At 40.1% G+C, this 24,972-nt stretch overlaps 1 protein-coding gene across 3 annotated transcripts in view; it reads left to right on the forward strand.

Annotated features, from left to right (window-relative positions):
* Positions 1-24,972, forward strand: part of STK39 (serine/threonine kinase 39) — a 308,616-nt gene that overhangs the window by 185,060 nt on the left and 98,584 nt on the right. For all 3 annotated transcript variants that reach the window (XM_082658864.1, XM_082658866.1, XM_082658865.1), the window contains 3 exons: positions 83-112; positions 8,350-8,412; positions 10,149-10,216. In XM_082658864.1, the coding sequence (XP_082514990.1) occupies positions 83-112; positions 8,350-8,412; positions 10,149-10,216 (161 nt within the window). The remainder of the gene's footprint in view (positions 1-82; positions 113-8,349; positions 8,413-10,148; positions 10,217-24,972) is intronic.

A 24,972-nucleotide genomic window follows, 5' to 3' on the forward strand; every position in this document is an offset into this window, starting at 1 on the left:
GATGATTTTCTAACCTGTGTCAGTTTTATTTTTGTGTTTTTGGGGGCGTGTGTGTACTAATGAATATGTAATTGTTTTACAGTCACGAAGAGTAAAAGAAGAAAATCCAGAGGTGAGTGGTGGTTATTTATTTAGTTCTTTGCCTCGTCTCCCCCCCAGCCTCCTCCCACAAGTATCAGTCTGATCTCTTTGGGGAAGAACCTTCAAACTTTGTTCTCGTGGTATAGAAAAAAAAGAAAAGGCACATAGGCTTTGCGGGTCTTGATACTGTCTGAGTTACTTTGGAGCTGTGTATATTGGGGCAGATTACTCTCTGACCCTCAGTTTCCTCCTCTGTCCAATGGGGGTGATCACAATACTTATAAAATTGCTGTGAGGATTGATAAAATCACATACATGAAGCACTCAGTGGAGTTCTTAGCACAAATTAGTTACTCACTTCATCTTAATTCTTAGGATTACTGCCACTTAGAGAACATACTAGGCATACAGGAAAATGTCTCCTAGATTTTTAGTTTACCATAAAGCAAGATATTAACATGGTTAGGAACTCTAGGTTGAATTTGTTGGTTTTGATTTTTAAATCTCCCGGGTAACTTAGTAGGCAAGGAACAGTCTTTCATCAGCCTCCCTTTGAGAACTGGTCATCTTTTGATTAACTTTACTTCCTCCACTGGTTAATTATTCTAATGACTAATGATGACTGTAGTTCAAAGGACTTCCTCATTCTCCTAGAGGAAGTTTAAGCGTATTTAAATAGTTCCAAATATTTTACAAATCTAGTATTTAATGTGTACTTGGATAAATTCTCTTTAAGAAAACAGAAGACTTCGGGCTACAGGTGATATCCATCCCAACTTTCTTTTTAAATTTCCTTTTAATTAAATGGAGTAAATCTTATCATTCTGCTTTAAGTGGCAATAACCAGCTGCACCATCTAAGAAGAGAGCATCAGAGCTACAAGCCACTCTTTCCCCTATCATCCTCCCCCACCCCGGCTCTGGTCTCTTTTCATTCTCATACCTCCTTGATGGGCCTTTCCTAGGGATTTTTCAGTCTGCCTGCCTCCTACTGGTAACTCTCCTTCAGATCCTGTTTCCTCCTATATTTATCATATGAATTAATCTCTCTGTTTCGTACATCAAATATGAGCTTTGATCAAGAAGTTAGAAGGATGGTGGTGTGCTCCACAGTAGGACATGTTGGCTACACACATATCCTGCTGGATTTTTGCAATGATCTTAACCCATTATCATGAACTCTGCCATCTTCTTGCCCACTGTTTTATCTAGAGTGAAGTACAGATCAAGGTTTTTCATCTATTTCTAAGAGTGACTCTAACTAAAAGTGTCAGTTCTCCTTAGAAATAGAACAAAATAACATGATTCAAGTAGCGTCATTGACTCAGAAATCATTCGTTATTGGTTCACTGCAGGACATTTTCGTTGGAAGATACTCACTGGAATTCTGCCTTACTAGTATAGGCTGATGGGTGTAGGTCTTTCCTCATGAGGATTTGTTAAGTTTATTTTGAGAATATCTTACTCTGTACTCGTTGCAATTGCTCTGATAACTGATCTGTTATTTGGATAATAGCAGTATCTTTCTGGCAAACGTATTTTCTTCGTAGACGGGAAAAAGAGTAGTGTATAGCATGCTGTCAGTTGTTCATCAAACATCCCTGTCAACCTTCTTGAGTGGAATTTGAAAGTCTTAGGCACCTTACTGTATCTAGACTCGCTTGATTTCCCAGTGGCATATGTCTGTTCCCATACTGGCTTATAATTAAGGAAGCATATAGATAAGCTTCTTATTTCTGTGGAAGGATATATTAGTTTGAATGTAAACACTCCCCCCAAACTTTAGGAATCACCAGCTCTCTCTGCTATTACACAGCTTCCCACGCCATTTTATTGTTTTTGTCTTTTGGGGGGTATTTTTCGCAAGGCTGGCGTTTCAGCATCCTGAGCTGTGTTCAGAATCTCTTCAGTGTTGGTTCCTGTGTCCTTTCAGCTTTTGATTAAAGTAGCCCCCTGATTTACCAGTCACACCAAGTCACTTTTTGGATGTGAAGCAAAAAATATTTTAATCTATTATACAGGGAATTAAAATGGTTGAATATGTAAATATTCAACAAACATAAAGCATATAAATTATATAAACATAAATTATATATATATATAAATAAATATATATAAAATATAAATTATATATATAAAATGTGTGTACTGTGTGCACTGTTTTAGTAGATGTTGGGGATACATCAGTGAGAAAAACAGAGTGCAATCCCTGTCCTTGTGGGGCTTCCATTCCAATGGGAGTAGATAAACGATATCCAATAGCCTTCATAAGTAAGTGAGTTATGTGGTTTGTTACAATGGAATAGGAGTAATGGAAAAAAATAGAATAGGGTAGAGGGTGAGGTAGTATGGTAGGGGTTTATAATTTTAAAAGGGTTAGTCTGGATAGGCCTTACTGAGAGACACATAAAGACTTGTAAAAGGGCTTCCCTGGTGGCGCAGTGGTTGAGAGTCCGCCTGCCGATGCAGGGGACATGGGTTCGTGCCCTGGTCCGGGAAGATCCCATATGAGCCATGGCCGCTGAGCCTGCGCGTCCGGAGCCTGTGCTCCGCAATGGGAGAGGCCACAACAGTGAGAGGCCTGCGTACAGCAAAAAAAAAAAAAAAAAAAAAAAGAAAAGACTTGTAAAAAGGTATGGGAGAATTAAATAGAAATAACTCTGAAGGACCACTTTTATCCTGCTACCATTCTTACCCCTGTGACTGTCCTATCTTTCCAGAGGTTATAAGTTTGCAATGTTTTCTTCCAGACCTTTCCTGCTTGTTCACATACAAATATGTACATAAAGAAGTCTAGCATATCATTTTAAAAATATAAATGAGATTATAAAAACTATAAAATTTTGCATCTTGCCTTATATCTTGGAAATCTTTCCACAGTAGTTGCTATAGATCTACCTCTTTATTTTTAACTGCTGAGGAGTATTACCTGTCAAAATGGTTTATTTAACCATTTCTTTCTTCTTGAGCATTTAGGTTGCTATTGCAAACTGTATTCCATTAACATTTTTTGTGTACGCACTTTGAGGGGCGCACATATATATAAAGCATAGGTACATAGAACTGTGATTTACAGAATCTGCTGATTTGGGATTTTTATAGCTGTTATCAAAAGCTGTATCATGTTAAATATCTTATCATTGTATTTGTCAGTTATACCTCAAAGCTGGGAAGAAAGGCTGTATACAGTCGCAGACAGTGTACCTTATACCTTTAAACATCTTTTAAAGGGAAAAGATGTACTAAATGGCACATTGAAATGCCAGTGTGTTTACTTCGTAATAAGCTTTTCAGTAATATATGTTATTTAAATTGCAGTTGAGATATTTACTTGACTATAAGCCACTAGGTGACTGGGGACAGTATTTTTTTCATGTCCATGTTCCCTTAGCATCTAGTAGACATGCTGTATGTATTTGTTGGTGACATGGAAACCTATGCACTGAGAATCAGACTCTAAACAAGTGCCTGAATAGGTCTGTCATATTTATAAGTAGGTAAGAAGTGGGGGAAGGATCAGAAGACGTTTTATAATCGAGCTGAAGTTCAGAAAAAGTAGTCTTAGTAGTTCCACACTTAAGAGTGAGATGCTGCAATAAAGAAGGGGCATTTTAGAAATGCATATTTTGTGAGGGGCTATTGGGCTTCCTGGAAGTACAGGCAGAATGTCCAGGTATTACAGCGCTAGTTGGAGAAGACTGAGAAGGCAAGGGTGGGGTATTTGCCAGAGGGACCTTGGGTAGATGTGCCTGGTACAGGACCGTATTTGGAGATGAGAAATTCCGGTGTAAAATGTAAAGTTCCAGAGTTACACCACTTGTCTAATGAGATTCGTAGCCAAACTTAGTGAGAAATTGGTCCTAGTGTGTTCTTAACCTGGTTTTTAAGAAATAGCCTTGCAAAGTACTTGTCACCTACTAGTAATTATTAGTTTGTAATAAGTAAATAATTCATGCTAATTTCATTTATTTAGTATCTTATTCCACTTGGATGGTGGAAGCCAGTGGAGACTAAAGGTTAATAATATAACAATAATAATGAAGTTAGTTAATTGGACCAATGTTTAATCTGGGTCTGATTTCCCATGGAGCTGCGTTAGGCACTGTGGCATTGTGGGAATTATACAAAAGCACAGAAGAGGGCCTTCTCTCCAGAAGCTGCTCATCTCTTTGGGGGTAGGGCTCGGGAGTGGTATTTGCAAGGACAAATACCAAATAAGTGGTATTTCTTAGGTAGAGTTTCCTAGTTGATACAACATCCTAGCTTATATAAAACCTTTCAACTATTATCTCATTATTGATTTTTTTTTTTGCTTTATAAAAAATTTTCATTGTTGTGGTTTGATCTTCTTTTTGATCAGTGATTTTGGAATCCTTTTGTCAGTCTCCAAAATAATCAGTACACGTCTTATAATTCTTTAAGCAATTTTTATACCTTAATTTTTTATATAAAAGTAAAACTGACTTTATTTTTTATTCTTTTTAAATTTATTTATTTATGGCTGCATTGGGTCTTCGTTGCTGCGTGCGGACTTTCTCTAGTTGCAGCGAGCAGGGGCTACTCTTTGTTGCGGTGCGTGGGCTTCTCATTGAGGTGTCTTCTCTTGTTGCAGATCACAGGCTATAGGTGCATGGGCTTCAGCAGTTGTGGCTCATGTGCTCAGTAGTTGTGACGCACGGGCTTAGTTGCTGCCTGGCATGTGGGAACTTCCCGGACCAGGGCTCGAACCTGTGTCCCCTTCATTGGCAGGCAGATTCTTAACCACTGCACCACCGGGGAAGCCCTGACTTTATGTTTCAATTCACATTTTCTTTTGGTTTCATTTAAGTGAGGAGGACATTTTCCAAGGCTTCTATTAAGGAACCACTTGGTTTATAGTAGCCCTTCTGTTAGGGGTCATGAAAACATGGTTTGCAATCCTGGCTCCACATCAGAAAAACCAAAGGCTTTAAAAATGCGGATCCGTAGACCCAGCAAATCAAATTGTGATTTGGTGGTTTGGGGTGATGTCTAAGGCAACTCTGATTTTTAAAAAATCTGTTCATGTGATTCTGATACGTGACTAGGATGAAGGACCCACTGACTAGGAAAACCGCACTAGTCGCTCTGAATCCAAAAGCCCAGACTGGAATCCAGGAAGATTGAGTGCTGCAAATACCTGAAGATTTGTTTTAAATATCTGCCTATCAGAAGTCTAAAAAAAAAAAAAAAAACCCAAACAAGCAAACAAAAAAACAAAACGACTAAGACATTTCAGAAATCCCTTGGAAAAGCTGTCCTTATTTAATCAAGTGTAATGGTGCCAGGTGGGAAGGTTTGATGACAGAAGCCCTGTAGGGCCCATGACAGGTATATTGAAGAATTTTGTTGTAGGTCTAGGCTAGGTTAATTGTTGCCCAACTCTGATATTTTGTTCTGAGGAGAAAATCCATTTGGTGTGGATTTAGGTTGAGTGAATTTTACCAGAGCTTAGACACAGTGTGAAAGCTAAATTCATTGCTTATGTTACTCAGTGCTATTGCTGGATGATTGTTAAAACTGCCGTTAGCTTTTTGAAATTATTTCTGATGACATTGTGTTTTCCAGACGCCTGTCAGCTCTCATGTTGTCTTATACCCATTTGTAGTTGGAGGCAAAGATTTGATTTCTCCCTCCAAATTGATTGTACTGGATCACAGACGGCTTTTGCTTGATGCTTTTATGATGTCACTTTCTAAGAGGTGTTCTTATTACAGGTGACTGGCTTTCCAACTAGTTGTTGTTAAACTTAGAATCTCCTGTAATTCTGAAAATAAACCTTTTGTTTTGGAGTAATTTTAGGTTTACAGAAAATTTGTAAAGATAGTGTACTCTGTAGGGTTCCCGTACATTCTTCATCCATGCTCTTTTACCGTTAATTTCTTTCGTAGCCCTGACGTGTTTGTCACAACTAAAAACCATCAGTGCTCCATTACTATCCGCTACATCTCAGATTGTATTTGTATTTCATTAGTTTGTCCACTAACATCCTTTTTCTGTCCCAGGATCTAATCCAGGATAACACAGTGCATTTAGCTGCAGTATTTTTAAAAACAGAAAATGAGAAGATTAGATAGAGCACTATGAAAAATTAGAAAGTGGATGTTGTCCCTTTTTTGTCTCTATTCCAAGGTGCTTTCCTCTTTCAGTCCCAGAGCCCTGTCTCCAGGGCCGTGTCCAACATTAATCTGTTATTCTTCTCTTCCCCTGCTATCAAAACACCCATTCTCTCAAGTATCCTTCTTAATAGCAAACTGTTTAAAATTTTAAAAAATTCCAGTAGACAAATTTATATTATACTGTTAATGAATGACAGCTGCTTAATGTGTTAGGTTTCTTGTAAGTTTTTACATTTAAAAATGCATGCCCAGAAGTCATGCCGTAAACTGATAGAATGGGGTCCATAATGGTGAAATTTGGCAGACTACAGTTGGTTGTCAGGGAAGATGTTTTGTGCAGGGAACCTCCCTCTCCAGCCCTCCTGTGCATCTCTGCACATTTCCTGCCCCAGTGGGAGCTGGAGACTGGTTTCTTCATCACGTGCAGGGTTACATCTACACAGTGAGGTTGCACGGTAATAGCTCTCTGTGCCCCTAACTGTCCGGGAGTAAGGGACAGGGCGTGAGATGGGCCTCCCCAGGGGAAAGAGAAGTTGTCACCTCTGGTAAATGCCATTAAGAATTTTCCATATTACAAACCTTCTTTGACTAAAGGTAGGATATTCTGTAGGTGATGTGATGTGGCTTTTGGTAGTATCTCAAACCTTAATTAAGAATGAACTTATGAACAAAACGGAAACAGACTTACAGACATAGAAAACATATTTACGGTTACCAAAGGGGAAAGGGGGGGTATAAATGAGGAGTTCGGGATTAGCAGGTACACACTACTATATATAAAATAGGTAAACAACATGTAGCACAGGGAACTATATTCAATATCCTGTAATAAACCATAATGGAAAAGAATATGAAAAAAATATATATGTATAACTGACTCACTTTGCTGTACACCAGAAACTAACACAACATTGTAAATCAACTATACTTCAATAAAAAAGAAAAAGAAAAAAAATTTAAGTTTAAAAAAAAAAAAGGTTGTGGAATCAGTCTGAAAAATTCTTTACAAGAGATCATTTGGGATAGACCAAGGCCCTCTGGCTGGTTAATGAACACAGGTTGTTTGTTCTTCTAACATAGTCATTTCCCCCCAACATTTTAATATGAAAAACTTCCAAAATATTGCAACATTAAAAACATTTTATAGTGAACATCCACCCAGCAGTCACCTGGATTCTGCCATTACTATACTTCATCTCATGCACAGCCATCTGTTCATCTGTCGGTCTATCTTTGTTTTTGGATGCAGTTCAAAGGAAACTGCAGACGTGGGTGTACTTCCCCTTGTTTCTTCATTACTAACAGTTATTTTCGCGGAAGCAGAGAGAGTAAGAATTTTACGCTCTTAAACTTTAGAAAACTCTTGCCACAAAGAATTTCTGATGACTTCTGATAATTTTAGAATCGATAGTAAGTTTAGGGAATAATATATATTTTTCATTCTTTGTCAATGTTGTTTCTCTTTTAGTTTGCCTTTCAAGTTTTGTTCCAGGGCAGAGTTCACAAAAGTAGGGATTGAGGCAGAAATATTTTGGGTATCCCATGAGGGTCAGGTTTCCAGCTTGGAGAGAAAAATATAACCTATTACTCTAGCTTTTCTTTTGGGGAAAATGTGTTTTAAAAATCCAGCTACCCTTACATATTTTTGAAATCCAGTGCTGTGAATAAATTGTTCAAAGTAATGATTAAAGGGGCAGGTTGTGCTAATCCTAACATCCTTTTATTAGGGGCCCTTAACTTGCGATGAAGTTGTGTGACAAGAAAAAAATGGTCGTTGGGCATCTTTCTGTTATCAGGTTTAAAATATCAAATAGTCCCTGCCTTTTCACTTTAGCTTGGTGGTTCTCTAAAAGCTTAAGGATCACCTGGGGCACTTATTAAAGATACAGATTCTCTTCTGTCTCCATGAAATTCTGAATCATAGGCTGGATGGTGCCCCGGAATCTTTAACGTGTGTCGTAGGTGATCCCAATGCAAGTAGTCAAAGGACCACACTCTGGGAAATGGTGCTTTAAAATTACTTAAATTATTTAAGATTTTTGTCTCTGATAACTGAGACTTACTGTAACCACACTGAGCTTAACGTCTTATTTTGGTGTTCTTACGTGCTGTAACGGTGGCTCTGTTAACAGATCGCAGTGAACGCCAGCAGCATACCCAAGCAGATACAGTCCCTGTCTGTGCAGGACCCTCAGGTACGTTTCTTTGCCTGTCATTTACGTTGTAGACAGATTTTCTTTTAACAAAACCTGACATTTTAGAAAGATAGACAATATCAGGGTGGTGCTTCCAAAGCAGGGGCTTGTAAACACTTTTTTAATAAGTATGGAGAAAAGAGGACTGTCACTATTGACTGTGATTTTCAGGGCCTCCAACCTTTAAATGATAGGTTCAAGAGCAAGAATTGATTACCAGACTGCTTTTGAAATTGCTGGTACTGTGTGAAGTGAGAAAAGGAAAGAAAATGACTCACCATTCTGCTAGATTCCAGCCACAAAACATTATAATTAATTGATACTTTTCTTTTTTGCTCCTGGTTGGATTTCTAAACTGTTTTTATAATTCTTTTATCACTGAATTTTATGGGCCAATTTATCTCTACAACTCGCCTTGTAAAAATAATAGTCCAGTGACTGTGAATGAATTCATATTAAAAGTTATACGACAGAACACGTGTGCCACGAGTTGTGTCGGGTGCTGATGAAGGATGCTGAGCTATCCAGGGCAGGGGCTGTGGACATAGAACCAGAGTGCAGGCTCCCGTTCTGGTTTTGCTGTGTAATTAATAGGCAAGCCCTTCAGCTCTCAAAGTGGTTATACTTTCAAGTATCACCAGCTGGAGGATCACATCTTCCCTCCAAAGCTGCATATTCCATTTAAATTTATTTCTGTTCTACCTGATGTGTATTTTATGAAACAGCTGTATGCAGAGGAGAGAGAGTGATGGGATTTCATGATTGCAGGTTAGACATCTAGTCCTTGACCCTTATCTTTTATACCTGAGGGAGCAGAGATTTGCAGAGGTGAAGTGGCTCAGCCGAGGTTGCACAACTGCTTAGAGGCAGAGCCTTTACATTGTATTGGGCAACTCAGTAAAACACCTTGAAGTAAACTGTAGGTATTGGTTGAATGATAAAAGGAAAGGTAGGGATAACAACAGGTCACAAGGCAACGAGTAAAGGAAACGGGAAAAGGGATAAGGATACCTAGTAGTAAGTAACATGGTATAGTTTGACTCATTTTCATACACTTTATTTTGTTCTCCCAGGAAACTTTTGAGGCAGGTATTATCCCCGTTTTGTAAATGAGAAAACGAGTCCGGAGAATGACTCAGCCACAGTCGCATAGCTGGTCAGTGGCAGAGCCAAGTCCTGACCTAAAATCCATTATTTTTCTACTCCAGTAGGAATGTCGCATGTCCAGGAATTGGTAGGAGTAGGGAGAGGCTGTGTAGCAGAGGCAGTCATAACTGATGATCTGTGTTCAAGGAAATAGACTCTAGGGGAGAAAGGCGAGAAAGGTAAACTGTGGCCTCACCTACTAGGTTCCTCTATCCTCTGCATCATGAGGTTTAAAGTGCGCAACCTTTGTGCATCACCCAGGCCCAGTTGGTACAGTCCACGGCTCGGGTTGCAAGGTTCCCCTCTAGATAGCTTTCCTTTGGACTTAACTGCTGCTTATACCAGTTGTTCCTAGGGCCCGTCCTCCTACTGAGGCTTTCTGTATGAAACATTTGAATCCACAGTTGTGATGGGAAGTAGACACCATTCTAGTGTTCACACAGACGTCTTATATGGACAAATAAGACCTGCATGTGTAAAGAGCTAGACTTGAAATTTCCAGGAAGAAAGGGCTCTATGAGTCAAGGGCTGTCATGATTTTATGCATGTATTTTCCGAGTTTATAACAGTTTGCTGTTTTGTTTTTAAAGGGCTTACTCAATGCTAGTGAAGACTACAGAGAAGCTTCTTGTGCCGTGAACCTAGTTTTAAGATTAAGGTAAATAATATTGTTTATTTTGCATCACTTTCCAAGGTATAGTACAATATTCTGATCTCCTTCCTTAGCTTTTCATAATATTAGCATACAATAAAATTGTTACCTTGTTTGATCTCCCCAAATAGCCTGTGGGTGCTGTATTCCCAGGACTAATTGCTCTCTTCTAGTTGCTTCCCCAAGAAGAATAAGAAAGAAAAGCACCATGTGAGTGTATTTGCAGGCTCAGTGTACCCTTCATTAAGTTTTTTTTTCCTTGCCTTTTCTTCCTTGGGTTTTTCTTTCTCTTTTTTTTTCTTTTCTTTTTTTACGTTAGATCACAGTAAGAGATTTTTAATGAGTTTCTTTCTCACTTCAGCAGTCAGTCTCTGACAGAAATAAACCATGCTTGTACGACAAGTTGCCTGTTCAGAACATTCTTCAGTGACAGGTTTGATCAGCCACTGTGGAGAAATGATAGATATATTATGAAAGAACCCTTAGTCTTCCAGGAAATGGATACAAAAATGGTGCCTGACAGTCTAGTCTTTGTATCTAGTGAATGAAAGCTTTCTGTATCAAGGATTTTTAAAAATAAGGTCAATTGAATGTGCATTCTTTGTTAAGAATTTGGAATCTCAAGACAAAAGAAATTTGCTTGAACTTAATTGTAAATAGCTGAACTTACCAGGTCAATCACCGTCACTTTTTTTTAAAAAGATTTCTATTGGAGTAGTTGCTTTACAATGTTGTGTTAGTTTCTACTGTACAGCAAAGTGAATCAGCTATACGTATACATATATCCCCTCTTTTTTGGATTTCCTTCCCATTTAGGTCACCACAGAGCACTGAGTAGAGTTCCCTGTCACATTTTTGAAGGCATTTTAAAATATGTTCTCCTTTGACAATTAAACAAATAGAACACATGGCTAATGGGCCTTTTTCAGAGCCATGGCTATAAAAGGTGGATTCATTTTCAAGGTTAGTTTCCAGCCCTGTGAATTATCATAATTTGTCAGGGTCGATTATCTTCGCCGTAATCGCCCCTTCCTCCTGATGGTCATTCACAATCTGCAGTGCATTTTCCCATACTTACCGTGGGAGCCTCACCGCGACCCTTGGTGCAGTTTAATTCAGAGTTGATTTCCAAGTCAAGATGTGAAATTATTACAAGACTATTCTCCTTCTATTTGAGAGTAACCTTGCTTGTGATTCACAGTTAGTGTATCTAGCAGTCTCCAGAGAATGAAATAGCCCTTTCCCTTTTCGTTTGACTTTGGAAACAGGTACTCCTTTTATTTTTCACTTGTTCATTTATTCACTTATAAGTATTCACCGATATCTCTGAGAAAGCAATTCTGTGCGGGGCTCAGTGTTTGTCTTTGAGACGCAAGGGTGAGCGAGACTACGGAGGTTACAGGCTAGGCCGCTGAGCATGCAGTGTTGGAAGTCACCTTTAGAGCCCAGTCATCCAACCTCCTACTTGACATACGCAGGAGTCTTTTCTTCAGTGCCCCTGCTGGGTATTTACCCAATCCCCATGCATGCTTCAGTTCACTCTTTTTCTGTGATCTCCTCTGTGATACTGAAAAGCTTTAATTGCTATGTCCTCTTGAAGATTTAGCTGACCTTCCTATTCTGGGCTCAAATTCTGACCCTTAGAGCGCATATCAGGTTCTCTGGATAAGTCTCCTGAAGAGTGTTAAAATGCATACTTTGAACCTTATTTCCAGATATTGTTTTGCTCTAGGTACTGGGACAATATAAAACAGTTGCATTCTCTCATTTTTCTGAGAGCCATTTGTTGTTTGCCAGGCTTGCTCTTCTCCTTTCCTAGGCAAAACAGCAAAAGTAACTTTAGCCTTGCTTCTCACAATATAGTTCTATATCCCCCTCACAATCATCCTTGTTTACTCTTATTGACTTTTAGTCTGTATCTGCTTTTGTTACCCTTTTTCTCATGGGCTTAGGTGGTGGTTTTCCTGAGTTCGTGGCTTGGGTCACTAGTCTTAAAAGATTCTCCATGAAGAAAGAGTTCCATGTTCAAATAAGTTAAGAAACAACGGGTAGTATCCATCTATTACACACACACACACACACACACACACACACCTTTTTTTGGAAATCACAAGGAACATTAACATTAAAGTTTCTAAGAAGTTCTGCAGGAGAGGAATTTGTTTAACGTTGTTTACTCTAAGACCTCTTCAACTTCAGAACTCTTTTCATGGTATTATTTTCCAGTTTAACCTTGTCCCTTTTAAATGGAGCACCCATATTTAAATGTAGGTCTCCAGATGTGATCTGAGCAGGCTAGAATACAGTAGTTAGATCATGTGATTTTTTGCAGTTCACACTGTATTTCTCCTAAATAGAGAAATTTATAAATTTCTCCTAAATCAGTCCAAGTTTTCATTGCCTTTTGAAATACCTGTGTACTTTGGTGATGAATTTAGCATGACCCAACAGTCAAACAAAAACCTCTGATTGTGTTTTTTCCATTTGAAGGGCTACCAAGGCTGACTCTGAACTGCAACTTATGTTTTAAAACTCTGTGCACATCTTAGCATTTGTCACTATAAGAGTGGACCTGGTGGTTTTGACTCATTGCTCGCCCACCGTACATTTCACTCCTGACTGTCAATGTGTTATATTAGTTACAATGTTTGTATATACATCCCTTGTCAATTTGATGACCCTGTCTTTTGCACCTTTATCCAGAACATTGATTATCGTGTTCAACAGTTCAAGTAGGACAGAACCTTCTGGCATCTGTTAGAAACTGCTCACTTTCTGAATGCCTTTCAATAATTAACTAGTATTTTTTGGTATAGTTGCTCAATCAAAAACAAATCCTATTGACTCTACTGCCTTTTAGTCAACATTTAACTGACTATTCAAAAGGCTATCATAACAGGATCCATTAAAAGTATTTCTGAAATTAAGACATATCAATGATATTTTCAAAAAATGGAAGTGGATTTTAGTATAACTTATTTTTAGCAAACACATGTTTATGCCTAATTGCTTATATGCATCTTTTTTGTTGTTCAGTGGTTACAAGGTATTTATTTAAATTCGTGTTTTTTTACATTTGAGAACTCATGAATCTCTCAGTATGTTGCTGGACCCCTTTAAGGGCAATCCTTGTACAGTTGTGAACCGTGCAGGGGTTAGGAACACTGACCCCCAGCAAAGTTGAAAATCTGCTTATAACTTTACAGCTGGCCCTCTGTATACACAGTTCCACATCTACAGTTTTAACCAGCTGTGGGCTGTGTAGTCCTGTGGTATGTATGTATTGAAAAAAAAATCCACATATAAGTGGGCCTGTACAGTTCAAATTCCTGTTGTTTGCAGGTCAACTGTACTTTAATTTGAGAAATAGCCTTTGAAAGTTAACAGTTAAAAGCTATTAAGTTTTGGGGATCACTCTCTGCTGATATAAACGTAAGCAGCAGCTACTCTCATTCATCCTATAGATATTTATCAAGCACCTACCTTGTGCATGGCACTGTCCTAGGCCCTGGGACGCAATAAGGGAAAAAAACAAAAGACAAATTTCTTGCCCTCCAGGAGCTTACATTCTAGAGGTAGGGAGAGGAGCAATTCAAATACGAGCATTACTGATACGGTATATCAGGTTCTCTGAAGGAAAAGCTTCATCAAGAGGCTAGAAAGTCTGAGGGTGCTGTTCTGTATTAAGGAAGGCATGTTAGTTTTCTATTGCTATGTAACAAGTTACCACAAATTTCGTGGCTTAAAGTAACATCCATTTATTATCTCATAGCTTCTGTAGGTCAGAAGTCTGGACTCGGCCTACTTGGGTCCTCTGCTGTGGCTCACCAGGCTGCAGTTAAGACCTGCTCACCTGGAGCTTGAGGCCTTCTTTCAGGCTCATTTGGGCGTGGCCAGAATTCAGTTCCTTGCAGTTGTGGACTGAGATCTTCGGCTCCTACAGGCCATCCCACTCCAGACAGTTCACAGCCTGACTTTGCTTTTTTCAGGGGCAGTTGGAGAACATTTCCCCTGCACTCCAAAGGCCCAGTCCCTCTGTTAACAAAGGTTTTTCACCTAATTAAGCCAGTGTCATCTAGAATAATCTCCCTTTTGATTAAGTCGAAATCAACTGATTTGGAACTTGAATTGCATGTGCAAAATCCCTGCACCTTTGTCATAAAACATAACTTAATCACAGGAGTGACAGCCCATCATATTTAAAGGTCCGGGTCACACTCAGGGCAGAGGATTATGTAGGGCATGTACACCAGGGGACAGGAAGGTTGGAAGCCATCACAGAATTCTACATACCATAAAAGGGCTCTCTAGTTAAAGGGATAGTTGAGCAGACCCCTGACAGAAGTGAGGAACCAAGCCTTGAGGTTGCTTGGAGGAAGAAAGTTCTAGGCAGAGCAAACAGTGATTGCAAATATTCTGAGCAGGAAGGATGTTCTAAGTAGTTATAGAAACAGCCAGGGAACCAGTATGGCCAGAGTGGTGGTGGGGGGTGAGGTCTGAAGGTTAGCAGGGGCTGAATCACGTAGGGCCATATAGCCTGTGGTGAAGACCTTGGATTTCACTGTTTGTGGATGGGAAACCGTGGTGGAAGGTTTGTGAGCAGAAGAGTTACAACGTGGAGACTAGACCATATAGAGACCATTCAGGGTGGAAGCAGAGGGCCCATTGGCTGGCTATTGCCCTGGCGCAAAAAATAATGATGTGACCTGAACCAGGGAGGGAAGTAATGGAGGTGGCGAGCGATTATCAGATTCTAGATGGAGGAGAGAGGACTTAAAAGGTTTGGGCCTGAAAATACAGATGAATGGAGTTGCCGTCTTCTGAGATGAGGAGGGCAGTTAGAGTCGCAGGTTTGGGCAGAGTCAAGAATTCGGTTTTGGACAAGTTCAGTTTGAGTTGTCTAGCGGAAATCTATCTCATGATGTCAAGTAGGCATTCAGGTACACGAGCCTAGATTTCAAAGGAGATACATTTCTGGGTTAGAGAGAGAAATTTGAGAACTGGTGCATACGGTGGTCCTGTAAGTCAAACAGAGGAAGTCTCAAGAAAGGAGGAGTGAAAAGCTGCATCAGTTGTTATCAGTAGATCAAGTACAATGGGAACTGGGAATTCGCCATTGTGTTTGGCAAAATATCAATACATTCTTAACCATTCTTGACCTTGGCAAGAGTTATTTTAGTGGAGTGGTGGGGATAAATGCCTGATAGAACTGGGTTCAGGACAGAGTGGTGAGAGAAAGCACAATGTAACAAAGATAGATGACTTGTTAGTATGGATAACTCTTGCTAGAAATTTGCTGTACAGGAGGAGCAAAGAAATGGGGTGTTAGCTCAATGAGAATATGGGATGAAGGGAGGGTTTTTTTTTTAAAGTATTGTTTATTGGAAATGATCCAATAGAGAAGGAAAATGGAATGAAAGACGGGACGTTTGTAAGTCTGATGTCCTCAGGTGGGTGGGAAGGGATGATGCCCAGGTATCCATGTGGAATGTACCTTAGACAGGAGAATGGATAGATGTCTGTTTGACATTGCAGCCGCAGTGATGGAAGAGCAGGCAGAGGTGCAGGGAGCTTGGTGATTTGGGGTATGGGCTTGTGGAAGTCTTCTTCTGTTAATTCTCTTCTCTCAGTAAGGTAAGGAATATCATCATTGAGAGTGAGGAAGGAAAAGATGTTCAAGGTTGGAGAAGTGAGGAGATAATTGTGTAGGAGAGCTGGAGAGTCAATTCACCAGGGAGATGTGATAGGATGAACAGGCTTCACCGGTGATCACTTGAGGTTAGGGATTGTGAATTTAAAGTGAACTAGTAGCTTGTTCCCTGAAATGGACATTATCCTGATGTCCCAGAATATAAGTGCGTGTGAGTGTGATCATCATCTAAATGCAAACACAGCATTTCAAAACATTCCTAGAGGGTTCTATGGGCACACCCTCACAGGCCCCAGCTTGAGTCACTTTTTAAATCATGAACAAATACAGGTCATAGAGTTGCCCTCAGTGGTCTCTTGTGTGCGGGGTGGCAGTCTCCTGGCCTCTTCTTTTACCACCAGCACCCCCTCATAGGTCCAGCTTCTCTTAGAACCTTCAACGTTACATGCTCATTGAGTATCAAAATCTGCCATCTGGTGTTGGTCCCTGCCATACAATTTCTTCACACCCCAGTCCCCATGTGAAACCCACTCTGGATCACTTGTACCACCGTGTGTGAGAGGAAGCTGGAAGGTTGTTCTGGCCAGTGTGGATCGGATTTAGGAAATCCATGTGCTGTTTTGTACCCTTTTCATTCATTTCCATCTAGACCACAAGATTCTGACGTGTATATGGTACATATATAGACACATTTATATGCATATGCAAACATATGCACATACACACACACACACAAATATACCCTCACTCTGTCCTTGTGGGTCACTGGTCTAGACAACACGTGGCTATTGGGTGTTAGGAAACAGCGCGCCTGCCTTTCTTATCCCCTGAGGCTATCTGGGCATGACATGTATGTGTATCGTGCTCCACAGGCTAGTGAGTAGACACCGTTTCATGCCAGCATTTCACCGGTTGTTAACTAATGCTGTTTGGATGGCTGCTTTCTCCATCTCTTGGAAAGGTCACTCTGGCTTTCTTTTTGAAATAGCATTTTATAGACCTACCTGCTAGGAATATGGCTTCCTTCTCCAAGATGCTGGGTAAACCTCACCTTCATTCTCTAGGTAGGAAACTGGGAAATACTTTTCACAACGCCACCTTCTGAAAAGAAAAGACAAATACATTTTAGCTACAAGTAGTATATTTATTTCTCCACTTCTCATTCTGGTGATCATAGGCAAAAGACTGAGGAGACAAAGGCTAATTTCTTCTTTGAAAAAATATAATATTGCTTTAACTTGCTTTTAAAACTGATCTGTTATATGTAAGGTTGGAGAAAAAGGATTAGACCTTACATCTCCATGTTAAATGCTGAACATAGTTAAAATGTAGTTTTTTCTTTTTCCATGTATGTACTTTTCTGCAAATATTCTCTTGTCCATTGTGTGTATGGTAATGTTGTCGAAAAAAATGAGTGTCATAAATTTAGGTACAAGATAAGGAAATCCTCTACGTCTGAGGAGAAAAATACCAGCTCCCAAGTGAGCCACCTCATAATTTATGTAACTGTCTGTAGATGTTATTACAGTTTCTGGTTTGAGTTAGGCATTGCACAAATATTTTGTCATTAGTATATTTTTCATAAAATAGAATAGTCATATTTGGCATAAAACATGTTTTCTTAGAGTCAGGCTCAGTGATTTGGAAAAATGATAAACTTATCAGTTAAATTGTTAATTCCGTTGTGTTGGGTGCTGTTCACGCTTTGACCGTGCAGCCCGGTGGATTGCAGTTAGTTTAGCTGAAGGCAACTGTGACAGTTATCACACATAGATGCTTTGGTCTATCCCATCAATTTGCTAATAATGACTTTAATTGGTTATTATGTAGGAATATCATTAGACCTTGATGGGCCAATTAAAGACCCTAGACCAACAAAATAGTTTTCCTCTTTGTGGGGGAAGAGGATCTCTGGAATAGGATATTTATTTTACAAAAATCCTTTAGCATGACAGTATTACTTACTTTGACTTATTACTTTAGTTTCTCTTTTAAAAGGTGAACTTAGATATGGGTAAACTGTAGAGTTAGTAAGTTATAATTTCATAAAGAAGGCTGAAGCTGCTAAAAACAATGTTGTTTAGCATTAGTTTGCCTGAATTCTAATTCCATGTTATCGTCATTCAGGAGGGATTAGAATTCTTAAATGATTCTCTAGTCTGTAAAATCAGGTTAATTCTCGTCAAGTGGTTGGGGGGCTTGATTAAATTTTCCCCCAAAGGTTAAGTAGTGTAGTCATAGTGACCAATTGTGGCAGTGCTTTTTAGTACATGGTCTTTTCCCCCCCCAACAAACTACTTATTTACGGCTTTCTTTGTGCAAGGCTTTGTTGAAAATCCAAAGTTGAATATGACAGGGTCTCTGCACTCGAAGAGCTTACTGTGTAGGCAGATAGATCAGACCCTGCACAAATGACTCTAACACAAGGTAGAAAGTGATAAATGCCATAAGAAGACGGATGAAAAGAAGAGCTCTGGGTAGTTAAAGGAAGGTGAGAGCCCTTGTGTCTGAATGTTATCTTTGGATTACTTGTTCCCATAGTAACCAGTGTTTATTTTTTTCAACACCCACGTTTTGCGAAGAGTAATGGTTGGGTTGAATCCAGGGGCAGTGTCAGGCTGTGGTCTTTGGTACAGGCCTTATCAGACTTAAATGATTCCTGAGAAGACTATGTTTGTTTTTCAGTAGAGTGGTGTGTATTTTATGTAGGTGCCAAGTTATTAGAAATACTGTTCTTTAGTATGAAAAATACTTAGCATTTAATTTTTTGGAATGTTCTCCTCCGGTAATTTCCTTTCCTCTGAGAATTGGAGTCGCTGCTGTACTTCTTGGCTATATTGTGAGTGAGGTCCTTCAGAAAGATGAGGTTCCCACAAGGGACCAGTCACAGCGATAAGCACTGTGTATGCATTTTCGTGTTTAATCATCACAAAACCTCTGCAACGTCGATACTGTTGTTTCTGACATCTCACAGGTGAGAGACTAAGGCGTAAAGTCGTGGGGGTTACTTGTCCAATACCTTCCAGCTCAGATGAAGCAGAGATGGGTCTTGAACCTGGGTCTGTTGAGCATGCTGGTCCTTGCTGTTTACCACTTGACCCCGTGGCCGTGCTCTGTTCAGTTCCATTCTGAATGCCATTAGAAACCCATGTATTTTTAAGATTGTTACATTTACCTGTCTTCTCACTGACATTTTACCTAAGTATTCTTTTAACAGTGTTTCCTGTTATGCCCATCATTAAATATTATGACAGGAATACCTGAAAATATTATTTTAGAGGAGATACTAAAGTTGATGATGAAAACAGCAGTCAGCATCTGTAGTGTCTTACAACTTTAAAAGCACGGTCACATCACTTGCCTGATTTAATTTTTTTCTTTCATCCTGTGTTTGCTGCTTACAGGTGAAAAAGCAAGATCAGGGATGTTAAGTAACTTTCCTGCAGTCACAGAGATAGTCCACTTAGGCTGGAGACTGGGTCTTCTGATGTTAATCCAGTGTTATTGGTGGTGTGGTATAGGTAGATGGTATAAGTAGAGATGATACAGGGTAGTGCAGGGTGTAGATCTTTTGCATTTACAAAATCCTTCTGCTGGTAAACATGCTAAAGGAAGGAAGATTTGTATTCAGAAAAATTCGGTAATGCATGAGAAGCAACATAGAAGAATTAAAAGCCATTCATTGTGAGATAATGTCATTTTCTTTCTGACAGTGGAGCAAGCAGATGTTTGCAAGTGCAAATACTTTCAGCAATAGGGAATGTATAGAGTTCTGTATTTTCAAGCAATATATGGTCATCTTAGAAATTTAGAAAATCAAAGTAAATTAAAAGAACAAGAAATAAAATCTTCTATGTCTCACTACCCAGAGATACGTCATTACTAGCCTCTTGACAAATATTCTTCTACTCTTTTCTACACTTAGGTTAATAATGTTATAGTATAAGTTTTTATTTTTTATTTTTTGCGGTACGCGGGGCTCTCACCGTTGCGGAGCAACAGGCTCCGGATGCACTGGCTCAGTGGCCATGGCTCACGGGCCCAGCCGCTCCGTGGCATGTGGGATCTTCCTGGACGGGGGCACGAACCCATGTCCCCTGCATCGGCAGGCGGACTCTCAACCACTGCGCCACCAGGGAAGGCCCTAGTATAAATATTTTATTTCACAAAACACATAATGTTTTATGGTCTGCTTTATTTAGTAATGTCTTTGATATCTTTTCATATCTTTGAGTATAAATCTACACAGTCCTTTTGGATGGCTTCTTTATATTTTGACTGAGTGTGCCAAAACATGTTACTTTAAAAGTATTATTTGATATTTACGGAATTCCCAGTTTTTCAGTATGGCAGTATATGAAACCTTCTATGTGCAAAAATGATGTTTTAAAACTGCCCAGTGGAAAAATCCCCTTTAGCATTGGATTTCGACCTTGATGAAGTGCTCTCAGACTTTGAGAAACCTGGAGATATAAAACGGAGTAAGCCCAGTATCAAAGCACCTGGGGATTCTAGGGGCTGGTTGTGGCACTTGGGCCAGCAAGAGGTGTCACTGTCCATGTGGCAGCTGACACTGCTTCCTTACTCTTCGTTAGGGCTGAGTTCTTAGGCACTGCACTGAGAAGCCATCAAAATGAATGATTCCTGAGTGTAACATGCTAACAACAGTAGAACACAAACACCGAGTTCCATTTTGCAGCCATTCTTTTGGGTTCTTCCCTCCAGTGCATGTTCTTTAAGAAATCCTCCCTTGGCTCTTGCTGTGAGCAGCCTGGGGTTAGAGGAAGTGACATGTGTGTGGGACATAACTGTTGGAGGAGATGACAGATTGCCTTTATTCTCTTAGAGCCTTACACAGTGCCTAGCAGGTGATAGACCCTTAATACATGTGTATTACACAAGTGCCAACTGAATGATTCTTAACTAGAGGCATTTTCCACAAACTTTGAATATCAAGATGCCTTCCAAGATTTGTATGTATGTATATATGTATGTATGTGGCTAAAGATGTTACAGTAGAACAATAGTTTTTGATGTTATAGTGGAAATGTGTACAAAAAGTACTTCTTTACTAGATTTTCTCTACAGAAATTCCCACGTGAGATAACACTTCAGGTATAATCTATTTTATTTTTTAAAATACATACGGACTCCATGCTATAAGAATTGCAAGATGGTTTCTGTGGCAGAGATATGAACAAAGTCATGCTGGAAGAGGATCCTTACAGGAGCATCCTCTGCCCTGCCTATGTATCCAGCTTGGATTACTTCCTCTAGGGTTGTCACCAGCATCCATTGGCCATACCTGCCTCTGGGTCTCAGCACCAGGTCTCAACTTGTGAGTTTTGAAGTGTCGGTGTGTTACGCTTCTTCCTCCAGACTCGTCTCTAGTAGAAGTTTCCCTGTTAAAAAGTCTTCCTGAGTCCTCCAGGCAGCTTCAAGGTGGCAGCTGGCGTGTCTCTGTGGAGCTTACCCACAACTGCAGCTCTGTTGCAGAATGTTTTCAGGGCAGCTCTCATCTAACCTCGGAAGGGCAGTGAATTGTGCAGTGTCACGTGATCAGTCACTATCGGTGCCAAGAATAGAACCCCAAAATCAGCCTGCGGAGGGTTGCCTCCTTGCCGTCCTCTCTCTCATCGTAAGTTCCGCCATGCTCTGGCCAGCTGTCAGTCTTAATTGCTGGACCAATTGTTTGGTCACATTTCTGGGACTTACACGTCTCCCCTGAACTCTTGCATCTTTCTCATGAGCTTTTTAAATGTCATCGAACAGATAGGCATGAAGAGAAAATGTCTTAAAATAGTGGGTACCTTAAGAAGATTTGGTGTCATTTAAGTCAATGTTAATTACCTGAGATACCTTGGCTGGCAATAGCCTGAAATTTTAGCAAACACCTGAGTGTTTTAAGTTATCCTTTCTGTCACTTTGCAGAGGCTGTCTCTTATCCTTTTTTATATTCCACCTTTCCTAGCTGCTGATGACGTAACCTGATGCTCTTAGCATTCTAAGAATTCTCCTCTCCAGTTTTATCAGGGAAGGTTTTCTCTTAGGACGCGTCCTCTTGATCAGAGCTGAATAATTCTGAGGTCTGTTTGCAAAGTTATTTCAGTTACCATATTCCTGGAGATAACGAGCGGTGAGATTTCTTCCTCAAAATGTTGAGTCTTGGAAAAGCAACAAGCATATGTCAGTTTGGAGGCTTTCTCTGCATTAACTTTTCTTTCCCCATTGAAACCAGACTCCCTGGAATATACTTTCAACTTTATTTTGCAATTCTCAGAGTGCTAGAAAACTTTGTTCTTCTTGTAAAATTGATACAGTTGTTAACTGGTGGTGTAGTGGGAAGTCTCTGCTGCCCAGTGAAATTCATTGATTGGTCTTTGTATTAGTTTTCTATTGCTGCTGTAATAAATTACCACAAACCTAGTGGCTTAGAACAGCACAAATTTATCATCTTTATTATTTATTCTTATCTTACAGTTCTGTAAGTCAGAAGTCTACATGGGTCTCAATGGGCTAAAAAATCACAGCGTCGGCAGGTCTGTGCCGTTTCAGGAGCCTCTAGAGAAGAATATGTTTCCTTGACTTTTTTTTTTTTTTTTAAAGACTTTTTTTTTTTTTTTTTTTTTTTTTGCGGTACGCAGGCCTCTCACTGTTGTGGCCTCTCCCGTTGCGGAGCGCAGGCTCAGCGGCCATGGCTCACAGGACTAGCCACTCCGAGACATGTGGGATCTTCCCGGACCAGGGCACGAACCCGTGTCCCCTGCATCGGCAGGCAGACTCTCAACCACTGCGCCACCAGGGAAGCCGAAGACTTTATTTTTTAAGAGCAGTTTCAGGTTCAGAGCAAAACTAAGAGGAAGGTGTGGAAGTGTCCCATTTACCCCTGGACCCCACACATGCTTAGCTGCCTTCCCCGTGTACACCCCCAACAGTGTGGTACGTCTGTTACAGTCCGGGAGACTACAGTGACATGTCCGTATTCTTCAAAGTCCTGTAGTGTACATTACAGTCCACTCTTGGTGTTGTACATGCTATGATTTTGGACAAATGTATCCACCATTATAGTACCACGAAGAGTGTTTTCACTGCCCTAAAAATCCTCTGGGCTCTGCCTGTTAGCCCCCTCCCACACTCCTGGCAACCACTGATCTTTTTACTGTTTCTGTGGTTTTGCTTTTCCCAGAATGTCATATAGTTGGAATGTGCATTTAAGGTTCCTCCACGTCTTTTCATGATTTGATAGCTCATTTCTTTGTAGCCATGAGCACTGTGCCTTTTCTGTATGTTCCACAGTTGGTTTATCCATTCACCTACTGAAGGACATCTTGGTTGCTTCCAAGTTTGGGCAATTACGAATAAAGGTGTTATAAAACATCCACATGTATGTTTTTGTATAGACAGAAGTTTTTAGTTCCTTTGGGTAAATACCAAGGAGCACGATTGCTGGATCGTATGGTAAGAGTATGCGTAGTTTTGTAAGAAATTGCCAAACTGTCTTCCAAAGTGGCTGCACCATTTTGCGTTCCCACCAGCAATGAATGAGAGTTCCTATTGCTCCACATTCTCACCGGCATTTGGTGCTGTCATTATCAATGTTCCAGATTTTGGCCATTTCTAATGGTGTGTAGTGGTATCTGTGTTTTAATTTACATTTCCCTGATGACATGTGATGTGGAGGATCTTTTCCTATGCTTATTTGCCATCTGTGTATATTCTTTGAAGTGTTTGTTAAAGTCTTTGGCCCATTTTTATTTTTCTTATTGTTGAGCTTCAAGGGTTCTTTGTATATGTTGGACAATAGTCCTTTATCAGATACATCTTTTGCAAATATTTTCTCCCAGTGTGTGGCTTGTCTTCTCCTTCTCTTGACATTGTCTTCCGCACAGCAGAGGTCTTTAAATTTAGTGAAGTCCGATTATCAATTATTTCTTTCATGGACTGTGCCTTTGGTGTTGTATCTGAATAGGCATCACCATACCCAAGGTTATCTCCAGGATGCAAACTAGTAAGACGATTATCAGGGCTTTCACTTACTCAGAAATTGGAGTTTATTTTTCTTGCTGCTTTCATTTATGTCGTTATCCAACATTACTTATGTTTCCTAGGTATTAAGCGGTGGCTGGGAGGGAATTGGTTAACTCGGGGAGTCTTTGCCTTCTCCAGTTCACTCTCATAGACCTGGAGTGTTCTGCAGTGCTTGTTTCACACTGTTTCTCCTTGACTCTGCATCAGCTGACAGTTCACAGAGCATCTGGGCAAGGGCCTGCCTGTTTATAAGATGCTCAGTCACCACAGGTTATCAGTGCTGTCACTAGTTATTCCTTTTGCAAATGGCGATTTAAAAAAAAAATCATCTTCTCAATAGCATGATGTATTGGGTTGTTTGCTGGAGTTGACGATGTTTAGTCTGAGGGCTGCTGTTGAGACTGTAACATAGGTAAAGGAAGGTGTGTGGCTGGGGGCTGGAGGTGGCCTTTCACAAATGGCTAAGCTTGGCCCAGTGTTTATGAAAGAAGATGAAAAACATTAACTTACCTGAACTTAAACGCATAGTCTGAGAAAGAGGTAGAAAATACTCACTAGATTTTAGGGGACCACAGCAAAATGAAAGCTCGTCACGTGATAAGGCTCTTAATTTAATCAGAATTTCACTGCATAGAGAAACTAGAGATTATCTTCCGAGTTTCCAGCCTCTGGGCCACGTGGAAATCGGACCGTTACACAAATACGGGAACTAGTCTTCTTAAAATTTTTCAGAAAATAAAACTCTATCCTTTCCTCTGATAATCCGCTTAGCTCTGTGAGTTTTCCCAGTGAGGTATGTAGTTAAGTAACTTTAATCTCCAGAAGGAAGTATGAGTTTTGGTGGAGTTTTTAATGCATTTGGACACTGAAGATGCTGGAAAGCACACCTGGCCACAACATATTTATGAAAGTCGTCTTCAGAACCCTCAGCTCCTTTTTATCTGCAGAGGTATGTCTCTTATCAAGGAAGTGGTGGAGGGCTTCTGCCCTGGGTGGTTTCCACTTTCTCCGACACAGGGAGCCCCCAGGACCAGGGGTTGCTCCTCTCACGCCCATTGGTTTGGGGCTCTACCTGTGCTTGTCG

The sequence above is a fragment of the Grampus griseus genome (assembly GCF_964374135.1).
Source record: "Grampus griseus genome assembly, chromosome: 7".
Classification (NCBI taxonomy): domain Eukaryota; kingdom Metazoa; phylum Chordata; class Mammalia; order Artiodactyla; family Delphinidae; genus Grampus; species Grampus griseus.